General features: G+C 43.5%; 1 protein-coding gene across 1 annotated transcript in view; it reads right to left on the bottom strand.

The window, feature by feature from the left end:
* Positions 1–12,445, bottom strand: part of afap1l1a (actin filament associated protein 1-like 1a) — a 159,376-nt gene extending 146,931 nt beyond the window's left edge. Inside the window, exon 1 of the mRNA XM_052013836.1 lies at positions 12,300–12,445. Within this exon, the coding sequence (XP_051869796.1) occupies positions 12,300–12,315 (16 nt within the window). The 5' untranslated portion in view covers positions 12,316–12,445. The remainder of the gene's footprint in view (positions 1–12,299) is intronic.
* Between the last annotated feature and the right edge of the window lie 8,833 nt (positions 12,446–21,278).

The raw sequence follows: 21,278 nt of genomic DNA, 5'->3' as shown, positions 1-21,278 counted from the left end.
GCCCACTTACTCAGCTGATCAAGATCACCTTGTAATTTTTGATAACCTTCTTTATTGTCCACTATACCACTTATTTTAGTGTCATCTGCAATCTTACTAGCCATGCCTTGTACATTCTTATCCAAATCATTGATATAGATGACAAACAACAATGGGCCCAGCACCGACCTGAGGCACACCTCTAGTCATGGGCCTCCAATCTTAGAAACAACCTTCCACCATCACCCCGCTTTCTACCATCAAGCCAATCATGTATGCAATTAGCCAGCTCTCCCTGGATTCCACGCGACCCAGCCTTCCAGAGCAGCCTACTATGCGGAGCCTTATCAAAGGCCTTACTGACGTCCATATGAACCACATCTACTGCCCTTCCCTCATCAACTTTCTTAGTCACCTCATCAAAAAGCTCAATCAAGTTTGTAAGGCATGATCCCCCATGCACAAAGCCATGCTGACTACCCCTAATCAACCCTTGCCTTTCCAGTTATACTTACATCTTATCCCTCAGAATCCTCTCCAGTAACTTACCTACCACAGATGTTAGACTTACTGGCCTATAGTTACCAGGGTTTTCTTTGCCACCCTTCTTAATTGAAGGCACAACATTTACTACCCACCAGTCTACCAGCACCTCACCCGTGGCTAACAATGATTGGTATTGGTATTGGTTTATTATTCTCACTTGTACAGAGGTACAGTGAAAAGCTTGTCTTATAAACCAATCGGATGTAGATATCTCAGCCAGGGCTCCTGCAATTTCTTCTCTAGCAACCCACAGAGTTCTTGGATAAACCTCGTCAGGCCCTGAAGATTTGTCTACCTTCATACCTTTTAAGACATCCAGCATCTCCTCTACTGTAATGCCAACTATCCCCAAGACCACCCTCCCATTTACTTTTCCTAGTTCCAAAGTCTTCATGTCTTTCTCCACAGTAAAAACAGAGGAGAAATACTCATTAAGGATCTTGCCCATCTCCTGTGGCTCTACACAAAGGTGTTCCCTTCAGCCTTTGAGGGTCCCTATTCTCTCTCCAGTTACTCTTTTTCCATTAATATACATAAAATCTCTTTAGATTTTCCTTAATCTTCTCTGCCAAAGTCATCTCGTGCCCCTTTTTGCCCTCCTGATTTCCTTCTCGAGTACACCTCTGCATACCTTTTTACTCCTCCAGGGATTCACTTGATCCCAGCTGCCTGCACCTGACCCATGCCTCCTTCTTTCTCCTGGCCAAGGCCTCAATATCCCTCGTCATCCAGGGTTCCCTACTCCTACCAGCCTTGCCCTTCACCTTAACAGGAACATGCAGACCTTGAGCTCTCACTATCTCATCTTTAAAAGCCTCCCACTTGTCTGTGTTCCCTTTGCCTGCAAACAACATACTCCAATCAACCCCTGGAAGCTCCTGTCTCATACCGTCAAAATTCACCTTGCCCCAATTTAGAACTTGAACCTGTGAACCGGTTCTGTCCCATTCCATAACTATTTTAAAACTAATTAAACTATGGTCACTGGTCCCAAAGTGCTCCCCTACTGTCACCTCAGTCACTTGCCCCGCCCTATTACCCAAGAGTAGGTTGAGCTTTGCCCTCTCCCTAGTAGGGCCCTCTATATATTGCCCAAAGAAACTTTCCTGAACGCACGTAACAAATTCCACCCCATCTAAGCCCTTAACAGTATGGCAGTCTCAGTCTATGTCAGGAAAATTAAAATCCCCTCCTATTACAACCCCATTGTGCAGAGTAGTAAGAATAATTGCCTTGCATATTTGTTCTTCTAGTTCTCATTGACTATTTGGGGGCCTATACTATAATCCCAGAGCACCTGTACCCCAGAATATTAAGCTGCCAGTCCTGTCCCTCCCTTAGCCATGTTTCTGTAATAACTATAACATCCCAGTCCCACATAGCTATCCAAGCCCCGAGTCCATCCGCCTTACCCGTCAGACCTCTTGCATTGGAAATAAATGCAATTTAATCCAATAGGCTTTCCTCGATCGTGGCCATTCTCCTGCCCATCATGCCTATTCAACCTGCTGTCACTGACTTCTGCATCACTTTCCAGCCTCTCATTTGCCTCCCTGATGCTTGGGAACAACACCACCCCCCCACCCCCCAACCAATAGTTTGAACCCACCCTAGTAGCCTGCCAGGATATTGGTCCCATGTCAGCTCAGGTGTAACCTGTCCTTTGTGTACAGGTCACCTCTGTCCCAGAAGAGATCCCAATGGTTCAAAAATCTGAATCCCTGCCCCCTACACCAATTTTTCAGACATGCATTCATTTACCATATCCTCCTATTCTTACCCTCACCAGCACGTGGTACTGGAAGTAATCCAGAGAATACTTTCCTCAAGGTCCAGCTTTTTAAACTTCTTCCCCAGCTCCCTATATTCACTGTGCAGGACCTCATCCCTTTCTCTACCCATGTCATTTGTGCCAACATGCACAACGACTTCTGGCTGCTCCCCCTCCCCCTTCAGAATGTTCTGCAGCTGCTCCGTAACATCCTGGACCCTGACCACAGGGAGGCAACACACCATTGCAGAGTCCCTTTTGTGGCCACAGAATCTCCTGTCCGCCCCCCCCCCCCAACTATAGTCCTTTATCTTCACCTTTCCCCACTGAGCCTCAGAGCTGGTCTGGGTGCCACAGACCCATCCACTGCTGCCTTCTCCTGAATGATCATTTCCCCCCCCCCCCCAACAGTATCCAAAACAGTATACTTGTTTTTGAGGGGAATGGCCACAGTGCAAGATTCCCCGATCTGCCTACTCCCTTTTCCTTTCCTGGTCACCCAACTACTTTCTGCCTGTACCTTGGGTGTGACCACCTCACTAAAACTCACATCTATGAAACTCTCAGCATCTCGGATGATCCTGAGTGTGTCCAGCTGCTTCATGTAGTCAGTCAGGAGTTGCAACTGGACACACTTCCTACAGGTGAAGTCCTCAGGGACACTGGAAGTCTCCCTGACCTCCCACATCCTGCAGGAAGAGCATGCCACTGCTTTAACAGCCATCTGAATGCTCTGACTAAAAACAAAATTCAAGGAACCTTACCTGTGCCTCTGCTCGCCAAAGCCTCGCGAACCAAAATCTCTTAACTTACCACTCAAACATTAGCCCACTCTCACAATGGCTGCTCTGCGAGAGCCTGCTTTCTTTTTATTGGCTGAAGTGTCTCACAATTAGCCAATAAGAAATGCTTTTCTGGAAAGCTCTATCACTTCACTCAAAGGCTCTTTCTTTAAGCTTCCTGCTGCTAGTTCTATTTACCCATATCAGGTCATCGGTATCCTTCACTGCTTTACCTATTTGTGCCTGTTTCTTAAATGCGTCTACTCCACTACTTCCTTTGCAATGCATTCCAGATATCATCCACTCTGTGTAAAAATACTTGCCCCTCAAATTCCCTTTAAATCTCCTTCCTCTCAACTTAAACCTATGGCCTCTTGCTTTTGATATCGCTACCATGGGGAAAAGATTCTTACTCTCTATGCATCTTATAATTTTATATACCTCTATCAGGTCACCACTCAACCTCCTTCATTTCAATATTTTCTCCACTGCAGGAGAGAAAGCCATCAAATAGGAAATATTCGTGCCAGAAGTGAAGAAATTTGCTCCCTGCAAGTTAGTTTCCTTGAATTCTTAGTCTGAATCCATAATAATTTTGAAGTTTTGGGTAGTTATCTGGTTACGCACAATGCAGCTTTGTACTTCTTAAGTCAAAATGCTTCTTCATTCTTCATTTTTACTTTCTGCAAACACTACTCACTTAATCACTGTCTTGATTCACTGATAAATCTAAACTAAAGCAAATCTGTATTTTCCAACATGAAGATCAGTTGCATTGCAATTCCTTCCTTTGTTGCATCGATTAATAATTTTGCTATACCAAGATTTTTTTGCATGCATTCCAAATACTTATGCTATAAATGAAAGTCCCAGAATAGAAGCACGCATTCCTGTCTGCTGCTGTCTCTGTCACTTCCTGCCTAATCTGGTGTGATGCAAGACTGTATCGGATGTAACTTGTGCCATCAGATCATGTACACAAATAGACAAATAAACACCAAAGCTACTTATGCTATTTTTGCTTCAAAAATGTAATGAGGCGAGGCAAGGCAGCACACCTGAAAATAAAAATAATGGAGATACTCAGCAGGTCAGGCAGCAGAAGCAAATTAACTTTCAGGTCATAGAAAATGGTGCAGCCAAAATGGGCAAGTGTAAAGAACCAGAGGGAAGGTCTGTAGAAGATGAAAAGGAGAAGAATTAACTGCCAACAAAAAAAACAACAAAATTAGATAAGAAAGAAAATGCCCCAGAGGAGGCAGAAGTGGGAACAGCAGAATCATTATCTGAAATAATTGATAGGGAACTGATCCTGGAAGTTATGTTGAAAATTGCAACTCTGTTGGATTCTGAGGATAAGGAAGTCACAGTAAGATTGAATAACTAAAGCGATTGTTATGGTGAAGCTTTCAAATTTGGAGGAGGAAACCCACAGGCTTTTGCAAGCACTTTGTGGAGGGAGTCACAGTAGCAGTGATTTGCATCTCCTTAACCCATGGATTAGTACAGAAAATAAACTGCTGGAAGAACTCAGCAGGTCAAGCGGCATGTGTGGAAGCAGAGGGATGGACAGTGTTTTGGGCAAAGACCCTAAATCAGGGCAGAGAGCGGAGAGGGAAAATGGCCGGTAAATAGAAGTGAGAGGGAGGGGTGAGACAAGAGGCTGGTAGTGGAGAGGTGGAAACAGATAAGGGACGGATGATAGGCAGATGAAACCAGTTGGGGGAGGGGAGCGGGGACAGGAAAAGTGAACCGAGGGAGAAGACCTCCACATATGTGGGTGTGGGTGATGGGGGCAGATAGAAAGAAGGGGTGTACGTGTGAAAGAGTAGGGATGGAAAAGATGAAATAAAGGGAGAGAGACCCTCAGTGGACTGGTGGGAGGGAGTGGGAAAGGAAAAGGAATGTGTGGGTTATCCAAAATTGGAAAATTCAATGTTCACACCACTGGGCTGTAGGTTACCCAAGCGGTTTTTCTAATTTGTGTTTGGCCTCGCAGTGGCAGTAGAGAAGATCGAGGACAGACAGATCGGTACAGGAGTGGGAAGGAGAGTTGAAACGACGAGCAACCGGAAGCTCAAGACGGCCGATGCCTTGAGAGGTCCTGCGCTGTTTTCAGTTGCCTAGTCTACGCTTGGTCTCGCCAGAGTAGAGGAGGTACATCACAAGCACCAAATGGAACGGACCTGGTTGGATTGGCCAGTTGTTCAGCAGCCCCACTGGCCTGAAAATGTAAAGCCAGATGCTTTTCCATCCATTCCTTGCAATATGTGGGAAACCTACATTAACTACCCCACTGGTAGTGTAGGTCTGCACATTAAATATCTGATCTGAGCTTGGAAACTTCGACTGCCGAACTTGTGATGCCACATGGGAAAGAAGCCCAGGATATTCCTGGGAGCTATGTAGCTAAATCTGATGGAAGTGGGAAGACCAGCAGTAACTAATGATACATATGAACTGCCTGCAGGTTACCCTCATGGTGTTTTGGAAACACAAATAGTAAAACAAGGAGCAGGGAGTGGGCAACTTCAAAATCTGTCTGAGAATCACTGTGATGGCCACATGACATCAGAGCAATTTCTTGTCTTTTCTTTTTCCAATGCAAGCAGATGTTAAGGGGAGAAAAAGGAAAGGGAAGGTGAAGGGAGCGACCTGCCACATTTGCTTAACCAGCGCAAGAACACATGCCATCACTGACACTTTTTTTCTTTTTAAAAAGTCCAGACAAATGATCGCAGAGTTTACAGGTTGCTGAGACACAGAACACAAAGGTGGAGAAGTTGGAGTTGGAAGTGGTACCAGGGAACAGGAAGAGCAGAGGACACATAGAATTCATTCACTAGTTTCACATCCTTTAGGACTAATATCGGAGGGATTTTGCTCCTGAAAGGAAGATGCTGGTAGAGGGTGATTTATTATTATACCCCTTTAATGTTGTTTGTTCTTAAATCACTTTGTACTTGGGATAAACAGTCACCTCTTTTGACATAGAGGTTACAAGGCCTGTACATTCTTGTAAGAAATAATATCGAACCGGTTTTCTTCTCTCTTTGTGTAGCTTTATCTTGTTTCTTTCTCATTATTTCTTTTCCTCCAGTCATTGATCTCCCCCATTACAAAGAGACATCAAAGCAGCACCTAGGCCAGGCCATAATCAGCTACTTCATAAATAACCATAAGATAGTAAATGAAGATGCTCACTGATGACTCACACTGTTCAATTTCATTCGCAACTCCTCAGGTAATGAAGTTGTACATGGCCACAGGCAGCTCGACCTTGGTAACTTTCACACGCAGGCCGATAAGCAGAAAGTGATATTTATGCCTTACAAGTGCCTGGAAATGATCACCTCCTAATGAAAGGACATCAGACCACCGTCCCTTAATGTTGCCAACACTGAGTCCCCTTTCATCTCTGTCTCACGGATTGTTATGACTGGAAATAACAGGAGCAGCCATGTAACTACTGTGGCTGGAAAAGCAGATTATCTTGAGGTGAGTGACTACTATGAGGTGAGAGCCATTTTACTATCCATAACCAGCACAAGGTAACAGTGTGATGAAATACTTTAGACCTTCCCAAGTAGCTACAGCTCCAATAATACCAATAAGTTTGACAGTATTCAGGAGAAAACCACTATTTGATTGACACCTAATACGCCACACTAAATGTTTACTTCTACCAAAACCAGTACACCATGGCAATACTTTGCACTACTACACAATGCATTGCAGTGACTCAAAAGACTTCAAAGGCATCTCTTAAACCCAAGATCTCTACTATCTGACTTAAAGGGAGCACTTGTATAGGAATGCAACTGCCTACAAATTGCCCTCTAACTCAAATGCTTGGAAACATATTGCCATTCTTTCATCGTCATCTGAACTGCTCAGCTTTAATACCATGAAGTCTACAAAGGATCAAGAAGGTGGATTGCCGCCATCCACCTTCTCAAGGGCAATGTGATGTGTAATGAACACTGACCTTGCCAGCAACTCTTGCATCCTGCAAATTAATAAACAGTACTTATGGGGCAATGCAATTAGATTGGCAATGGAAAAATACTACAGTTGATGGAAATCTTGAATTAAAGAAAGTGGAAAACACTGGAAATCTTCAGCACATCAGACAGAGGGTGAAACAGAGTTAATGTTTTACGTTAATGACTTTCAATCAGAACAGATGACAAGTCAATGATTTGCAATCTTCAGCGTTTCCCTCTCCACAGATGCTGTTGAACCACTGAGTATTTCTACTTTTTCTGGGATTTGTTGATCTTTATTTTGGGCATCCTTCACGTTGAATTTTTTTGTTTCAACAATCAGTCTATTCACTTGCATAACAACTTAGAATACCCATGCAATAATTCCAGAGTTTTCGGATTTCATGCTGGACAGTCCAGTGACCATTTTTTTTACTCACCGCACACCATTCTGGAGAAACCTTAGTATGCTGATTACTGGAATGCATCTCACATGATTGGTCTTTCTTTAGAAGGTTGGTTAAAAATACACTTTTACCAGAATAAATCTCAGATTTGAGCCAAAAAAAGGTGTTTTTGTTCATGCATGATGGGCAAATAAACTAAACATCACAATAAAATATACATTTCTATTCTCAGTTATAATGTACTAATTCACAACATTGATGGTCACATAAACTCTTTTTGGCCTATCCAGCCTGTTCCACATTACAGTTATACTTTGGGTATCACAATATATTTACATCCACTAAAAACTTTATGATCTCCCAGGAGATGTTAAAAAATAAAATAAGGTTTACTTTGGGGAGGTGGTGTATTGGGAAATCTGGCAAATTCCTCTACAACACAGCGTGGAAATATCTCTGACCCCAAATTTCCAGAAGTACTTTTTGTAGAAGGCGAGATCTGCTCCAGCAAGAAACACATCCAGTTCTTGCTTGAAGGAATTCAGCAAATATGGATCAACCTTATAAGACAGCAGTCTGTTCCAGCAGTCCGCCATTATCTGGGAACAAAATCAGCTCTGAGGTCTAATCTAAACGTGGCTCAATCACAACTTAAAATGGTGACCCCTGATCCTCTGCCATCCCTACTCAATTAGAACATTTTCAATTTTAACGTAATATATTCACGTTCTCCTCCACAAACCTCTATCTAATCAACCCCATGGTTACACGGGACATATCTTTTATGTTATAGGTGATCATGTTAGTCTACATCTAGCCTGAGGCTACATTTCTCATGTGTTAGGACTAAAATGTTTTGTACTGGAAATTAGACTGGTGACCCTCCTCTGTTTCTTTCCCATGGGATCAATGTCACCCATTATGTGAGTAGCTCAAAACAGGACACCACATTCCAAGTGAGGCCTAATCCAGGTTTTGTAGAGGGACAAGTGTGTCATTCTGTATTATTAAATGGTCAATGGATACACCCCCAATTCACTCTGTGTGCTGGTTCACAGCATTGCTGATGTACTTTTCTTCACCTCTTTGGTACTTTACCCTGAAGGATATGCATCGTTCAGGATTTGCCTTACCCATCAAGGTAACAACATTTTCCAGATTAAACATCATTTGCTAGTCATGAGCCACATTTCCTAACACATTGCTAGGCATATCATTAATAAAGAATGATTCCAAAACTGATCCATATGGGACACCACTGCTGACTGGTTTCCAAACAGATCAAAATCCATCACAGCTTTGTTTCCTACATTCTTCCAGCCTGTTCTCAAAGCAGCTCAACACATCGCCATTAATATTATTTATAGATTAAAAAGCATCACAGTAACACAGCTGCTTCACAGTTCCAGTGACACAGGTTCAATCTGACCTCTGGTGCTGTTTGTTTGGAATTTGCACATTCTCCTTGTGATCATGTGGGTTTCCCCTGGATGGTTTGATTTCTTTCCACAACCCAAAGACGTGCAGGTTGGTAGGTTAATTGGCCATTGTAAATTGCCCCTTGTGCGTAGATGAATGGTAGAATTTGGGGGAGTTGGTGGGAACATGGGGAGAATAAAAGTTAAATTAGTGTAGGATTAGCATAAATGGGTGCTTGAGAGGCAGCATGGGCTTAGTGGGCTGAAGGGCCAGTTGCTGTGCTGTTTGACTTGATGACTAAATAATAGAAGCCATTTACTTTCTTATTAGACATTTATCAGACTTAAAACAGATGTCGCTCTCATGTTAAGACATATTACAGATAAATGGTTAGAATCTCTGAAGCAATTTCCTTGATCTCCTGCAGTATGCATGGCAGTAGGTCTATGGAATCCTTGGAGAAGAGAAGTGAACAGCTGCTTATGTTGTTGCTCCAGATTTCCTGCCAAAGTTACAGGAGAAATTGAGAATCCCCTCCTACACCCACCTCATCTCACTCACTCCCATCATCTTCAGGCACAAGGAAAGGCAATTCCAGACCACAACTTGCCAGCTGCAAGACTCAAACACCTAATAGTCTGACACTCAAATTACTCATCAAGGCCAATATAAATTAGGAATCCGAGACTCTTGGCTGTAGAGCTGTCCATCAAAGAGAGCCATAGCAAGCCAATGATGCTGTTTTCTGCTCAAAGGTTTCAGGCAAAGCTGTCAAGTAAACTCATTATCCAGGCTAGCTCTGATCTGTGTCAGGTATATAGAGAACATAATTGTCAACATGCTCACCTACATTATTGATTTGTCCTCTGTGATGTTATATAGAAATAAAAGACAGCTTATTTCATAGTTACATTACATCAACTGACAGCTAGAAATATTGAATGATGCCAAAAATAACAAGGATGAGTTCCAATACAATAATTTCTGCTAAGTAAACAGTTATTATTTCAGAGAATGCATACTTCTTCAGGAAGTTTCCAGTTAACACTTTTTGTTGTCTTGATGCCTCTATCATAAGATTCAAGTTAAAAATTTCAAACACATTTTAGTCATAACTGCCCTGTATAGAAGATATTGAAGACTTTTTCAAGGAATAATCATACAGATATGTTTTTCGACAATAGTCTAAAACTTGCTGAATGAAAGACACTATGATGCTGGAGGAACTCAGCAGGCCAGGCAGCATCCGTGGAGAAAAGCAGGCGGCCAACATTTCGGGTCAGGACCCTTCTTCAGGTCCAAAGATAGGAAAAGGGGAAGCCCAATACACAGGAGGGAAAAGCAGAGCAGTGATAGGTGGACAAAAGAGGGGCGGCAGGGTGGGCACAAGGTGGTGATAGGTAGATGCAGGTAAGAGATAGCTTTGTTTCTCTAGTATTACTGCACATCTGCAGTCCTTTGTTTGTCTAGAACTTGCCTTTCAGTTGCAATATAATTTAAAATACCAGTCTAAATTAATATGTTCTGTTCCAATCTATTATCTTTTATCCTTATAGGGAATATTAGAGATTAGCATTCTTGCTTTTCCTTGCACCAAAAACAAAATTTGACTGTTAGGGGAGTAGAAGCAACTGGAACATTCAAGGTGGGGTTCAACTCCAGCATAATGGAGCTTCAGTACAATGATGAATTACACTTTCTTGGCAAAACTCTCCAGTATTCTTTGCGCTTTGTTAATTATTGCTTTGCCTCCACAGAAGGTTCTGCAGAACCTATTTCTTCCAGATGTCTTTCCCTACCCAACTTACTTGGTGTGATTTCCATTTTTCTCCATTTGCATCCATCTTCTTTAAAATGGTCACCACATGAGCCTACTTTCAACACTTTCCCTGCATTCACGGACAATGGCCATCGTGAAGTTCGCTCCTGGCACCTTAGGGTAAGGTGGTGGTGAAGTGATTAAGTCACCGGAGCAATAAAGTAGAAAACTAAACTCAAACCCCACTATAAGCAGCTGTGGAATTTAAAGTCAGTTAATAATCTAATATTAATAAGAAACTAGTCAGCAATAATGATGACCAAAAAACTATCGGTGTGTTGCAAAGATCTATTTGGTCCAGTAATATCCTTCAGGGGAGGGAGGAAGTCACCATCCTTGGTTGTCCTGGCTTGCATGTGTGACCTAAAGCCCACTAACATGGTGCACACTTCAATGATCTAAAGAGTGGTCCAGTTCATGAGCAATTTGGGAAGGGCAATAAATGTTGGCCTTATCAGCGATGAATTAAAAATAATTATCACTCATTGTTAGATTTCCTTGTAAAATTCTGCTGAGGATTTTGTTTTTGGCTCATTAAAAAATGTAACAATAGACCAAAATAAAACCCCACCAAACTATACTATTTCATTTCCTGAGAATACATACATGCCTACTGCCAGCATAACACTGAACATGAACAGCTGGGTGGGTGACCAACCCTCTGCAAATGGGACCAGGCCCAGCTGGCCGGGGTTGTGCTGCTGCCGCACCTGGGTGTGGGTGGGGCAAGTCAGTAACCCAGGGATCAGCTCACGGCGAACAGGATGAGTTCATCAGCAACAACACAACGGCAGTGATATCCCACTCGGACTTGCAACTAGGGTTTAAGTATTTGCCACTGTAATGAGGTCTCAATGTGTCAGTTCAACAGATCAACCCCAAATCGCTGATTTTTTCCCCCCTGGCAAAATGAAAGGAGAGGGCTTTTGTTTCGTAAACGAATCAAAGTCATGGCATGCAGAGGACGCACAGTGCAATGCTTCTCTGCAATCCAAGTAAAACTATACAGATTGTTACAGTAGTCACTTAAAGCACCAGAAATGTATTTTCTGGACTTACGATTGGCCTTCTTTCTATTTGATTTCGCAAGAATCAAGAAAATAAACAAACAAACATACTTTGAGAGGGACCCAGAAGAGAGTAGTTTCGAAAACAGCCTTTATCATTTGCCTTAATGTAAACTCTGAAACATCGAGAGAGAAAGAAGGTAAATAAATCTCTGCTTTCGGATGGACCCCAGGTGTTACAAGGCATCGGCATCTGCAATCAAATCGATTTCCATGGTGTACTTCCGAAGGTGCAATGTACAGGAATGGGAATGGCATTTTAAGGAAAAAACAGCAACCCCACCAGTCTGAAGGTAAACTGCACGCAAAGCGTCCAGGTGCACATAGTTTAGTTATCTGGAGAACTAAACGACAGAGTAACCTCCATTTCATGAAGTCGGTGCAACTTCTGATTTAAAGATCAGTAAACTGAAGCACAGTCATTATTTATAAGCTGCTGCACACGTGTGCTTTGAATGAAATTAAATGTTCAAACTGGTTACAACAGCTTCAAAACACAAGAGTACTTCAAAGTTAAACTTACCACTGTTTTTCTCCATGGTTGGTTAAGGGTCACAAATAAAAGAGCATGAAGACAGCAGAGTTACCAGCACACAGCAAAGAGCAACGCCGTCTCTGTCCTGTCGGGGACACTCGCTTGCTCAGACTCCAGGACAGTGAGCATCCTCCTGAAGTTTCTTTAGTCGCCCAAGTGCCACGGTTAGAGAGAAACACCCACCCGGGGTCCTAGCGCCCTCTACCAATCAAACAGACACATGGACAACTACTACTACTCAAGATTAAGATTTGAATTTAGAACATAGAACATTACAGCACAGTACAGGCCCTTCGGCCCACAATGTTGTCCCGACATTTTATCCTGCTCTAAGATCTATCTAACCCTTCCTTCCCACATAGCCCCCTATTTTTCTATCGTTCACGTGTCTATCTAAGAGTCTCTTAAATGTCCCTAACGTATCTGCCCCCACAACCTCTGCCGGCAGTGTGTTCCACGCACCCACCACTCTCTGTGTAAAAAAACCTACCCTTGACATCCCTCTTATACCTTCCCCCAATCACCTTAAAATTATGTCCCCTCGTGTTAGCCATTGTCGCCCTGGGAAAAAGTCTCTGACTGTCCACTCGATCTGTGCCTCTTATCTTGTACACCTCTATCAAGTCAACTCTCATCCTCCTTCTCTCCAAAGAGAAAAGCCCCAGCTTGCTCAACCTATCCTCATAAGACATGCTGTCCAATCCCGGCAACATCCTGGTAAATCTCCTCTGCACCCTCTCTAAACCTTCCACATTCTTTCTATAATGAGGTGACCAGAACTGAACTCAATACTCCAAGCGTGGTCTAACCAGAGTTCTATAGAGCTGCAGCATCACCTCGCTGCTCTTGAACTCAGTACCTTGACTAATGAAGGCCAACAATCCATATGCCTTCTTAACAACCCTATCGACCTGCGTGGCGACCTTGAGGGATCTATGGACGTGGACCCCAAGATGCCTCTATTCCTTCACACTGCTAAGCATCCTGCCATTAACCTTGTATTCTGCCTTCGAATTCGATCTCCAATTGTGGAAAAATTTATTCAGATGGATTTATTCCTTACACAGTAACAACTGGAATTGCATCTCTTACATTATGGAAATAATACTTAAGTGGTCCGTCAACTAAAACAAATGCATTACAATAAATATTACATTTTTTAATTTAGAAAAGTTTTGTCGGGTTTTATTTTTGTTTCAGTTGGGAGGTGTTTTTTCCTCCTCAGATATTATCATTGTTTGGCCAATTCTGGATTTTCTGCATCAACATCTGGTTTTCCATTAAATTGCAACTAAATTGGTAATAACTAAGGCCCTACCTAAATAATGATTTTACAGAAATTGTAGAGTCTGCACTTAGGGATTTACTGCAAATTTCTGGCATGTGCTGAGTGTTGACTTGCCCACTGCTTCACACACTGACTTTGTTCAGGACACCTGGTCCACAAAGGAGAATGAGACAAGCAGTGCAGATGAAGCAGTTGCATCTACAGAGGGAGCTTGTAAAAGGACCAGTGGGTATGAGCACACTCCAGTGACTGTCAGAGAATTGGACACACATTGAGTGACGTAGACTGTGTGCGAAGATTTTGAGGAGTCAGTTCACATTGCCACTGAGGGCCAGTGAGCAGACTGATGGATGTCCCCAGGGTTGGATTGGGCTGTGCTGGGGCCACGTCCCCACAGATTGAGTGTGAGTGGTCGCCTACCAACCCCCCCCCCCCAAACCTCCCCCCCCCGATTATCACAGCTCAATGCCTCCTTGCCCACTCCCTTGTCCTTCCTGAAGAACAATGGTTACTCTTAGGAAGGGCATCGGCTGATTCCCAACAGGGGCCACAAGCCAATATTAACAAGTATAAAATGTTTTCATTAAGTGCGGAAAATGTCTGTGGTTGAAGCAGTTTTTCCTTGGAGAAGTGAATGTGCCCAATGATTATTGCAAATTACTGTCATATATTAAAAAAAATTACTTCTCTGCAATTTTATTTATCTTGTCCACAGCTCAAATAATCTTTTTTATGTTCATCCTGCAACTTAGGTAGAGTTTCAGGAATGATAATAAATGACATCTGTGTGTTCAAAGTCATTCACCACAACTCACATTTTTACCAATCCTGAATTAACCAGTCCCATCACAATTAAACTTCCTTATTAAGTGTTCACAAAGAAATATAATGGTCTATGTATAATTACCCCCATTTAAAAAGCTGTAGTCTTAAAGTGAAAAGCCTAGGTGTATTACAAAATATATTGCCAACACAATGTTATCTGCGTAAAAAGAAAAAAAACAATTCTTTAAAGTTGGGTTCTGGGGCTGACTTTTTTTGGTGTTTTAGTAAAAACCTAAGGAAAATAAGCATAATTCATACAAAAAATGACTTAGAGAATGTCAAGCAAACAATTTAATGTTAGTGCAATTCACTCGACCGACTGTCAGGAATGAATTGACCTTTATCGTACAGATGCTGCTGAAAGCCAATGAGCAATGCAGATAAATCTGGAAAGCACATCAATTTAAAAATTCTTAAATGTGTAAGAACTTGAAGTGGAACTGCATATGCTCCTGTGTCAGGATATTTCTTCAGGAGTTCCTCAGAATATAGTCCTTGGCCCAACCATCTTCAGTTGCTTCATCAATGACTGTCCTTCACTCATAAGGTCAGAAGTAGGGGTGTTTACTGATGATTGTTCAATGTTCTGCACCATTCATAACTCCTCATATAATGAAGCAGTCCACATCCAAAGGAAGCAAGACCTGCACAATGTCCAGGCCTGGGCTGATGTGTGGCAAGTAACATTTGCAGCAAACAAGTGCCAGACAATAATGAAATCCAACAAGAGAAAATCTAACTATCACCCCCTGACATTCAACGGCATTACCATCACTGAATCTCACACTGAATATCCTGGGAGTTACTATTGCCCAGACTCTGAATTGGAGTAGCCAAATACACAACGTGGCTACAAGAGCAGATCAGAGGCTAGGAGCCCTGTGGAGTGTAATGGAATACTCTCCACTTGCCTGGATGAGTGCACCTTCAGCAACACTCAAGAAGCTTGACACCATACAGAACAATGCAGCCCATTTAAATAGGCATCCTATCTACAAACATTCACTCATTCCACCACCAGTACACAGTAGCAGCAGTTTGTACCATCTACAGGATGCACTGCAGCAACTCACTAAGACTCCTTAGACAGCACCTTCCAAATGCACAACCTCTACCAGCTAGAAGGACAAGGGCAGCAAAATTATGGGGAACACCACTGCCTGGAAGTTGTCCTCCAAGCCACACACTATTCTGACTTGGAAATATATCACCATTCCTTCATTATTATTGGGTCAAAATCCTGGAATTCTCTCCCTAAGAGCGTTGTGGGCATATCCACACCTTATGGACTGCAGCGGTTCAAGAAGGCAGCTCAGCACCACCTTCTCAAGGGTAAACAGGGATGGGAAATTAAACGCTGGCTCAGCCTATGAAGACCACATGCCTTGAATGAATAAAATAAGTTGGTGTGAGTCCTCTGGAGAGCAATATTTTAATGTATAACACATTGCAATTATACTTCAGTCAGTAGAACCGTGCCTTAAATGCAAGAACTATGTGGTAGGCCTGAAGTTGCACAGATACTTAGATTTTGCCTCCATGATCTTCCATCATTACTCACTTTATGGGTAGAATGGGTGGAAAGTGTGTGTGCATGTTTCCATTCCTGCAAGTATGGATAGGTGCAGTGTGTCAGAATTTCCAGCTTATGTATAGTTTCTGGCCTATTATGGCACAGGAGGGTCCATACAGCCTGTCAGATCCATGCCAACCCCCAGCAGAGTCATCCTATCGGCCCCATTCCCCTTACTCTCTCACATGCCCTCCAGCCTCCTTTTGGTTCTTATCTCCTTATCGACACTAATTTACAGCAGCCAGTTATCTTCAGCATGTGGAAGGAAACCAGAGCATCCAGAGGAAACCCATGCTCAAACTCCACACAAGCAGCACCCAAGGTCAGGGCTGAGCCCAGGTCCTGGAGTTATGAGGCAGCAGCTCTAACTGATGTACCACCATTTCCATTTCAGTCATTCTGTAACATTTCTACACAAAATAACTTAGAACCATAGAAACATAGAACAGCACAGCACAATACAGGCCTTTCGGCCCACCATGTTGTGCCGAACTTTAAACCACGCCTAAGACTATCTAACCCCTTCCTCCCACATATCCCACTATTTTAAATTCCTCCATATGCTTATCTAACAATCTCTTGAACTTGACCAACATATCTGCCTCCACCACTACCCCAGGCAGCGCATTCCATGCACCATCCACTCTCTGGGTGAAAAACCTCCCTGTGACATCTCCCTTGAACTCCCCACCCATTACCTTAAAGCCATGTCCTCTTGTTTTGAGCATTTGTGCCCTGGGAAAGAGGTGCTGGCTGTCTACTCTATCTATTCCTCTTAATATTTTGTATATCTCTATCATGTCTCCCCTCATCCTCCTTTTCTCCGAAGAGTAAAGCCCTAGCTCCCTTAGTCTATCCTCATAATTCATACTTTCCAATCCAGGCAGCATCCTGGTAAATCTCCTCTGCACCCTTTCCAATGCTTCCACATCCTTCCTATAATGAGGTGACCAGAATTGGACACAGTACTCCAAGGGTGGCCTAACCAGAGTTTTGTACAGCTACATCAATACCTCGCGGCTCTTAAACTCGATCCCACGACGACTTATGACATCTAACATCCCAGAAGCTTTCTTAACTACCCTATCTACCTGTGAGGCAACTTTCAGTGATCTGTGGATATGAACCCCCCAGATCCCTCTTCTCCTCCACACTGCCCAGAACCCTGCCATTAACCTTGTACTCCGCCTTGGAGTTTGTCCTTCCAAAGTGTACCACCTCACACTTCTCCGGATTGAACTGCATCTGCCACTTCTCAGCCCAGCTCTGCATCCCATCAATATCCCTCTGCAAGCATCGACAGTTCTCCACACTATCCACAACACCACCAACCTTTGTGTCATCTGCAAACGTGCTAACCCAGCCTTCCACCCCCTCATCCAAGTCATTAATAAATATCACGAAAAGTAGAGGTCCCAGAACCGACCCTTGTGGGACACCACTAGTCACAGCCCTCCAATCTGAATGCACTCCCTCCACCACAACCCTCTGCTTTCTACAGGCAAGCCAATTCTGAATCCACACGGCCAAGCCTCCCTGGATCCCTTGGCCTCTGACATTCTGAAGAAGCCTACCATGTGGAACCTTGTTAAACGCCTTACTAAAATCCACGTAGACCACATCTACTGCACTACCCTCATCAATCTTCCTGGCCACCTCCTCAAAGAACCCTATCAGGCTTGTGAGACATGATCTTCCCTTCACAAAGCCATGCTGGCTGAGCCTAATCAGTCCATGATTCTCTAAATGCTCATAGATCCTATCTCTTAGGATCCTTTCCAATAGCTTGCCCACCACAGATGTAAGGCTCACTGGTCTGTAATTCCCTGGACTATCCCTACTACCTTTCTTGAATAAGGAGACAACATTTGCCACCCTCCAATCCTCCGTGGACAACGAGGACTCAAAGATCCTAGCCAACGGTTCAGCAATCTCCCCTCTTGCCTTACGGAGCAGCCTGGGGAATATTCCATCAGGCACCGGGGACTTATGTGTCCTAATATTTTCTAACAGCTCCAACACATCCTCTCTCTTGATATATACATGCTCTAGAATGTTAACCTTACCAACACTGTCCTCAGCATCATCAAGGCCCTTCTCTTTGGTGAATACTGAAGAGAAGTATTCATTGAGAACCTCACCCACTTCCACAGCTTCCAGGCACATCTTCCCACTTTTGTCTCTAATCGGTCCTACCTTCACTCTTGTCATCCTTCTGCTCTTCCTGCACCTGACAAAAGCCTTGGATTTCTCCTTAACCCTACTCGCCAAAGCCTTTTCATGTCCCCTTCTTGCTCTCCTCAGCCCCTTCTTAAGTTCCTTCCTTGCTACTCTATATTCCTCATGAGCTCTATCTGATCCTTGCTGCTTACACCTTATGTATGCTGCCTTCTCCTTCCTAACTAGTTGTTCCACCTCTCTTGTCACCCATGGTTCCTTCACCCTGCCATTCTTTCTCTGCCTCACTGGGACAAATTTATCCCTAACATCCTGCAAGAGATCCCTGAACAATGACCACATCTCCATAGTACATTTCCCTTCAAAAATGTCATCCCAATTTACACTCTCAAGTTCTAGCCTTATAGCCTCATAATTTGCCCTTCCCTAATTAAATATCTTCCTGTCCTCTTTGCTCCTCTCCTTGTCCATGACAATGCTAAAGTTTAGGGAGCGGTGGTCACTGACCCCCAAATGCTCACCCACAGAGAGATCTGTCACCCGACCCGGTTCATTACCTAATACGAGATCTAATATGGCCTTCCCCCTGGTCGGCCTGTCAACATACTGTTACAGGAATCCGTCCTGGACACACTTAGCAAACTCTGCCCCGTCTAAACCTTTGGCACTAAGCAGGTGCCAATCAATATTTGGGAAGTTGAAATCTCCCGTGATAACAACCCTGTTATTCTTGCACCTTTCCAAAATCTGCCTCCCAATCTGCTCCTCAGTATCCCTGCTGCTACCGGGGGGCCTATAGAATACTCCCAGTAGAGTAACTGCTCCTTTCTTGTTCCTAACTCCCACCCATACTGACTCTAGAGAGGATCCTTCTACATTATCCACCCTTCCTGCAGCTGTAATAGCATCCCTGACCAGTAACGCCACCCCTCCTCCTCTTCACCCCACCCCTCTATCCCTTTTAAAACACTGAAATCCAGGAATATTCAATATCCATTCCTGCCCTGGTGACAGCCAAGTCTCTGCAAGAGCCACAATATCATAGTCCCATGTACTTATCCAAGCTCTCAGTTCATCACCCTTATTCCTGATACTTCTTGCATTTAAGTAAATGCACTTTAGCCCATCCACCTTTCTACTTTTATACCCTGTACATGCACCCGTCTACATCAATGGTAACTCAATGCAACAGCACTGCGTAATGAATTGACCTGTACGATCGGTTTGTAATACAAGCTTTTCACTGTACCTCGGTACAAGTGACAATAATAAACCAATACCAATACCAATACTCTGCTTCTACTTCCTCAAAGCCTCTCTACATGTTAGAATGACTTTTCCCCATCCACTTCTTCCTCTGACCTACCCCTCTGGTTCCCATCCCCCTCACAAACTAGTTTAAACCCTCCCGAACCACCCTAGCAAACCTGCCTGCAAGGATTTTGGCCCCCCTCTGGTTCAGGTGTAACCCGTCCTCTCTGTACAGGTCTCACCTTCCCCAGAAGAGATCCCAATGATCCAAAAATCTAAAACCTTCTCTCCTGCACCAACTCCTCAATTCATCTGCCATCTCCTCCTATTCCTACCTTCACTATCACTTGGCACTGGCAGCAATCCTGAGATTGCTACCCTTGAGGTCCTGTTCTTCAGCCTTCTGCCTCGCTCCCTAAACTCCCTCTTCCTACCTATGTCATTGGTACCAACATGTACCAAGACTTCTGGTTGTTCTCCCTCCCGCTCAAGAATGCTGTGGACCTGATCAGAGACATCCCAGACCCTGGCACCTGGGAGGCAACATACCATCCGGGATTCATGGTCACTTCTACAGAACTTCCTATCTGTTTCCCTGACTATCGAGTCCCCTATCACTACTGCCCTCCTCTTCTCCTCCCTTCCCTTCTGAGCAGCAGGACTGGTCCCAGTGCCAGAGACCTGGCTACTGCTGCTTGATCCCTGCAGGTCATTTCCCCTCAACAGCTTCCAAAGCGGAAAACCTGTTACTGAGGGGAACAGCCTCCGGGGTCCTCTGCACTATCTGCCTGTTCAATCATATTGTTCCTACATAGTAGAATTTTGTAACCCTCATCTGAAAATTGTGCACATTATCTCCAGAAAATTTTGCTTTTATTTACAATCAACATCATGTCTCATTCATAAGAAGAGAAGCATATGCAGTTACTGAAATAAAGGCTGGTATCTGGAAAAGGAAGCTTTTCAAAATGTCAGTTTTCTATTTGAGGTTTTCATTGAAAAATGAATTGCATCAGATTGACAAAAGGAAACAAAGTTTTATTATCAGCTCTATTTTGCATTTCATCATTATTCAATTTAATTTTTAATTGATTTTGGAGAAGAAATCTCGCAAACCTATTATTCTATCTCCATTATTCCACTCTATTATTGGCAATAATTTTATTGGTAGCTTTGCTCAGGGAAGGGATGTGGTGAAAAGATCCTGTCCAAATATCACCTCAAAATTTCAGTTCCCACATAGGAAATGTCCTTTGCATCAGTAAAATGGCTTGATGTTGACAAAACTGTTTGCCATTCATTAGTCTCTCTTCATGGTTGAGTCATGATGTTGCATCTTGGCAGACTGCTTAAGCATGGAGGACATCACTGCATGGTCCAAATCCATTTGAAAATGCACTTTCCAGTGCAGGTAATTGGGTACCGATTAATTTTGTTAATCCTTAGTTAATGTCAAGAGATGCTTGAACAAGTACCAATGATGCCATTGCTGCCCTGATTTGATTACTGTAGAATCACTGCTCCAGGACCTGGGTTCAACCCTGATCTTGGTTGCAGTTTGTGTGAAGTTTGAGCATAGGTTTTCTCTGGATGCTCTGGTTTCCAATGAAATTTTTGAAGGGGCCAAAAAGGAGGGGTGGATTTCAGGAGCTCACCTGCACACTCTTGTGTACGTTGCTAAAGTATCAATCCACAGATCAAGACATCAGCTGGAGCCACATTTGGTCTGCCATGTTGCTTTGTCTGTTGGACCCCACCACCCACTGAATGTTGGATTGGCTCTCCCCTTCTCTGCTGCTTGGATAGTGAAGACCTGCCATACTAATCCATTTTGCAAATGTCCACAGACTGC

Source organism: Pristis pectinata, chromosome 4 (genome assembly GCF_009764475.1).
Source record: "Pristis pectinata isolate sPriPec2 chromosome 4, sPriPec2.1.pri, whole genome shotgun sequence".
In the NCBI taxonomy this organism is placed as follows: domain Eukaryota; kingdom Metazoa; phylum Chordata; class Chondrichthyes; order Rhinopristiformes; family Pristidae; genus Pristis; species Pristis pectinata.
This window is presented reverse-complemented; position numbering and strand designations above follow the sequence as displayed.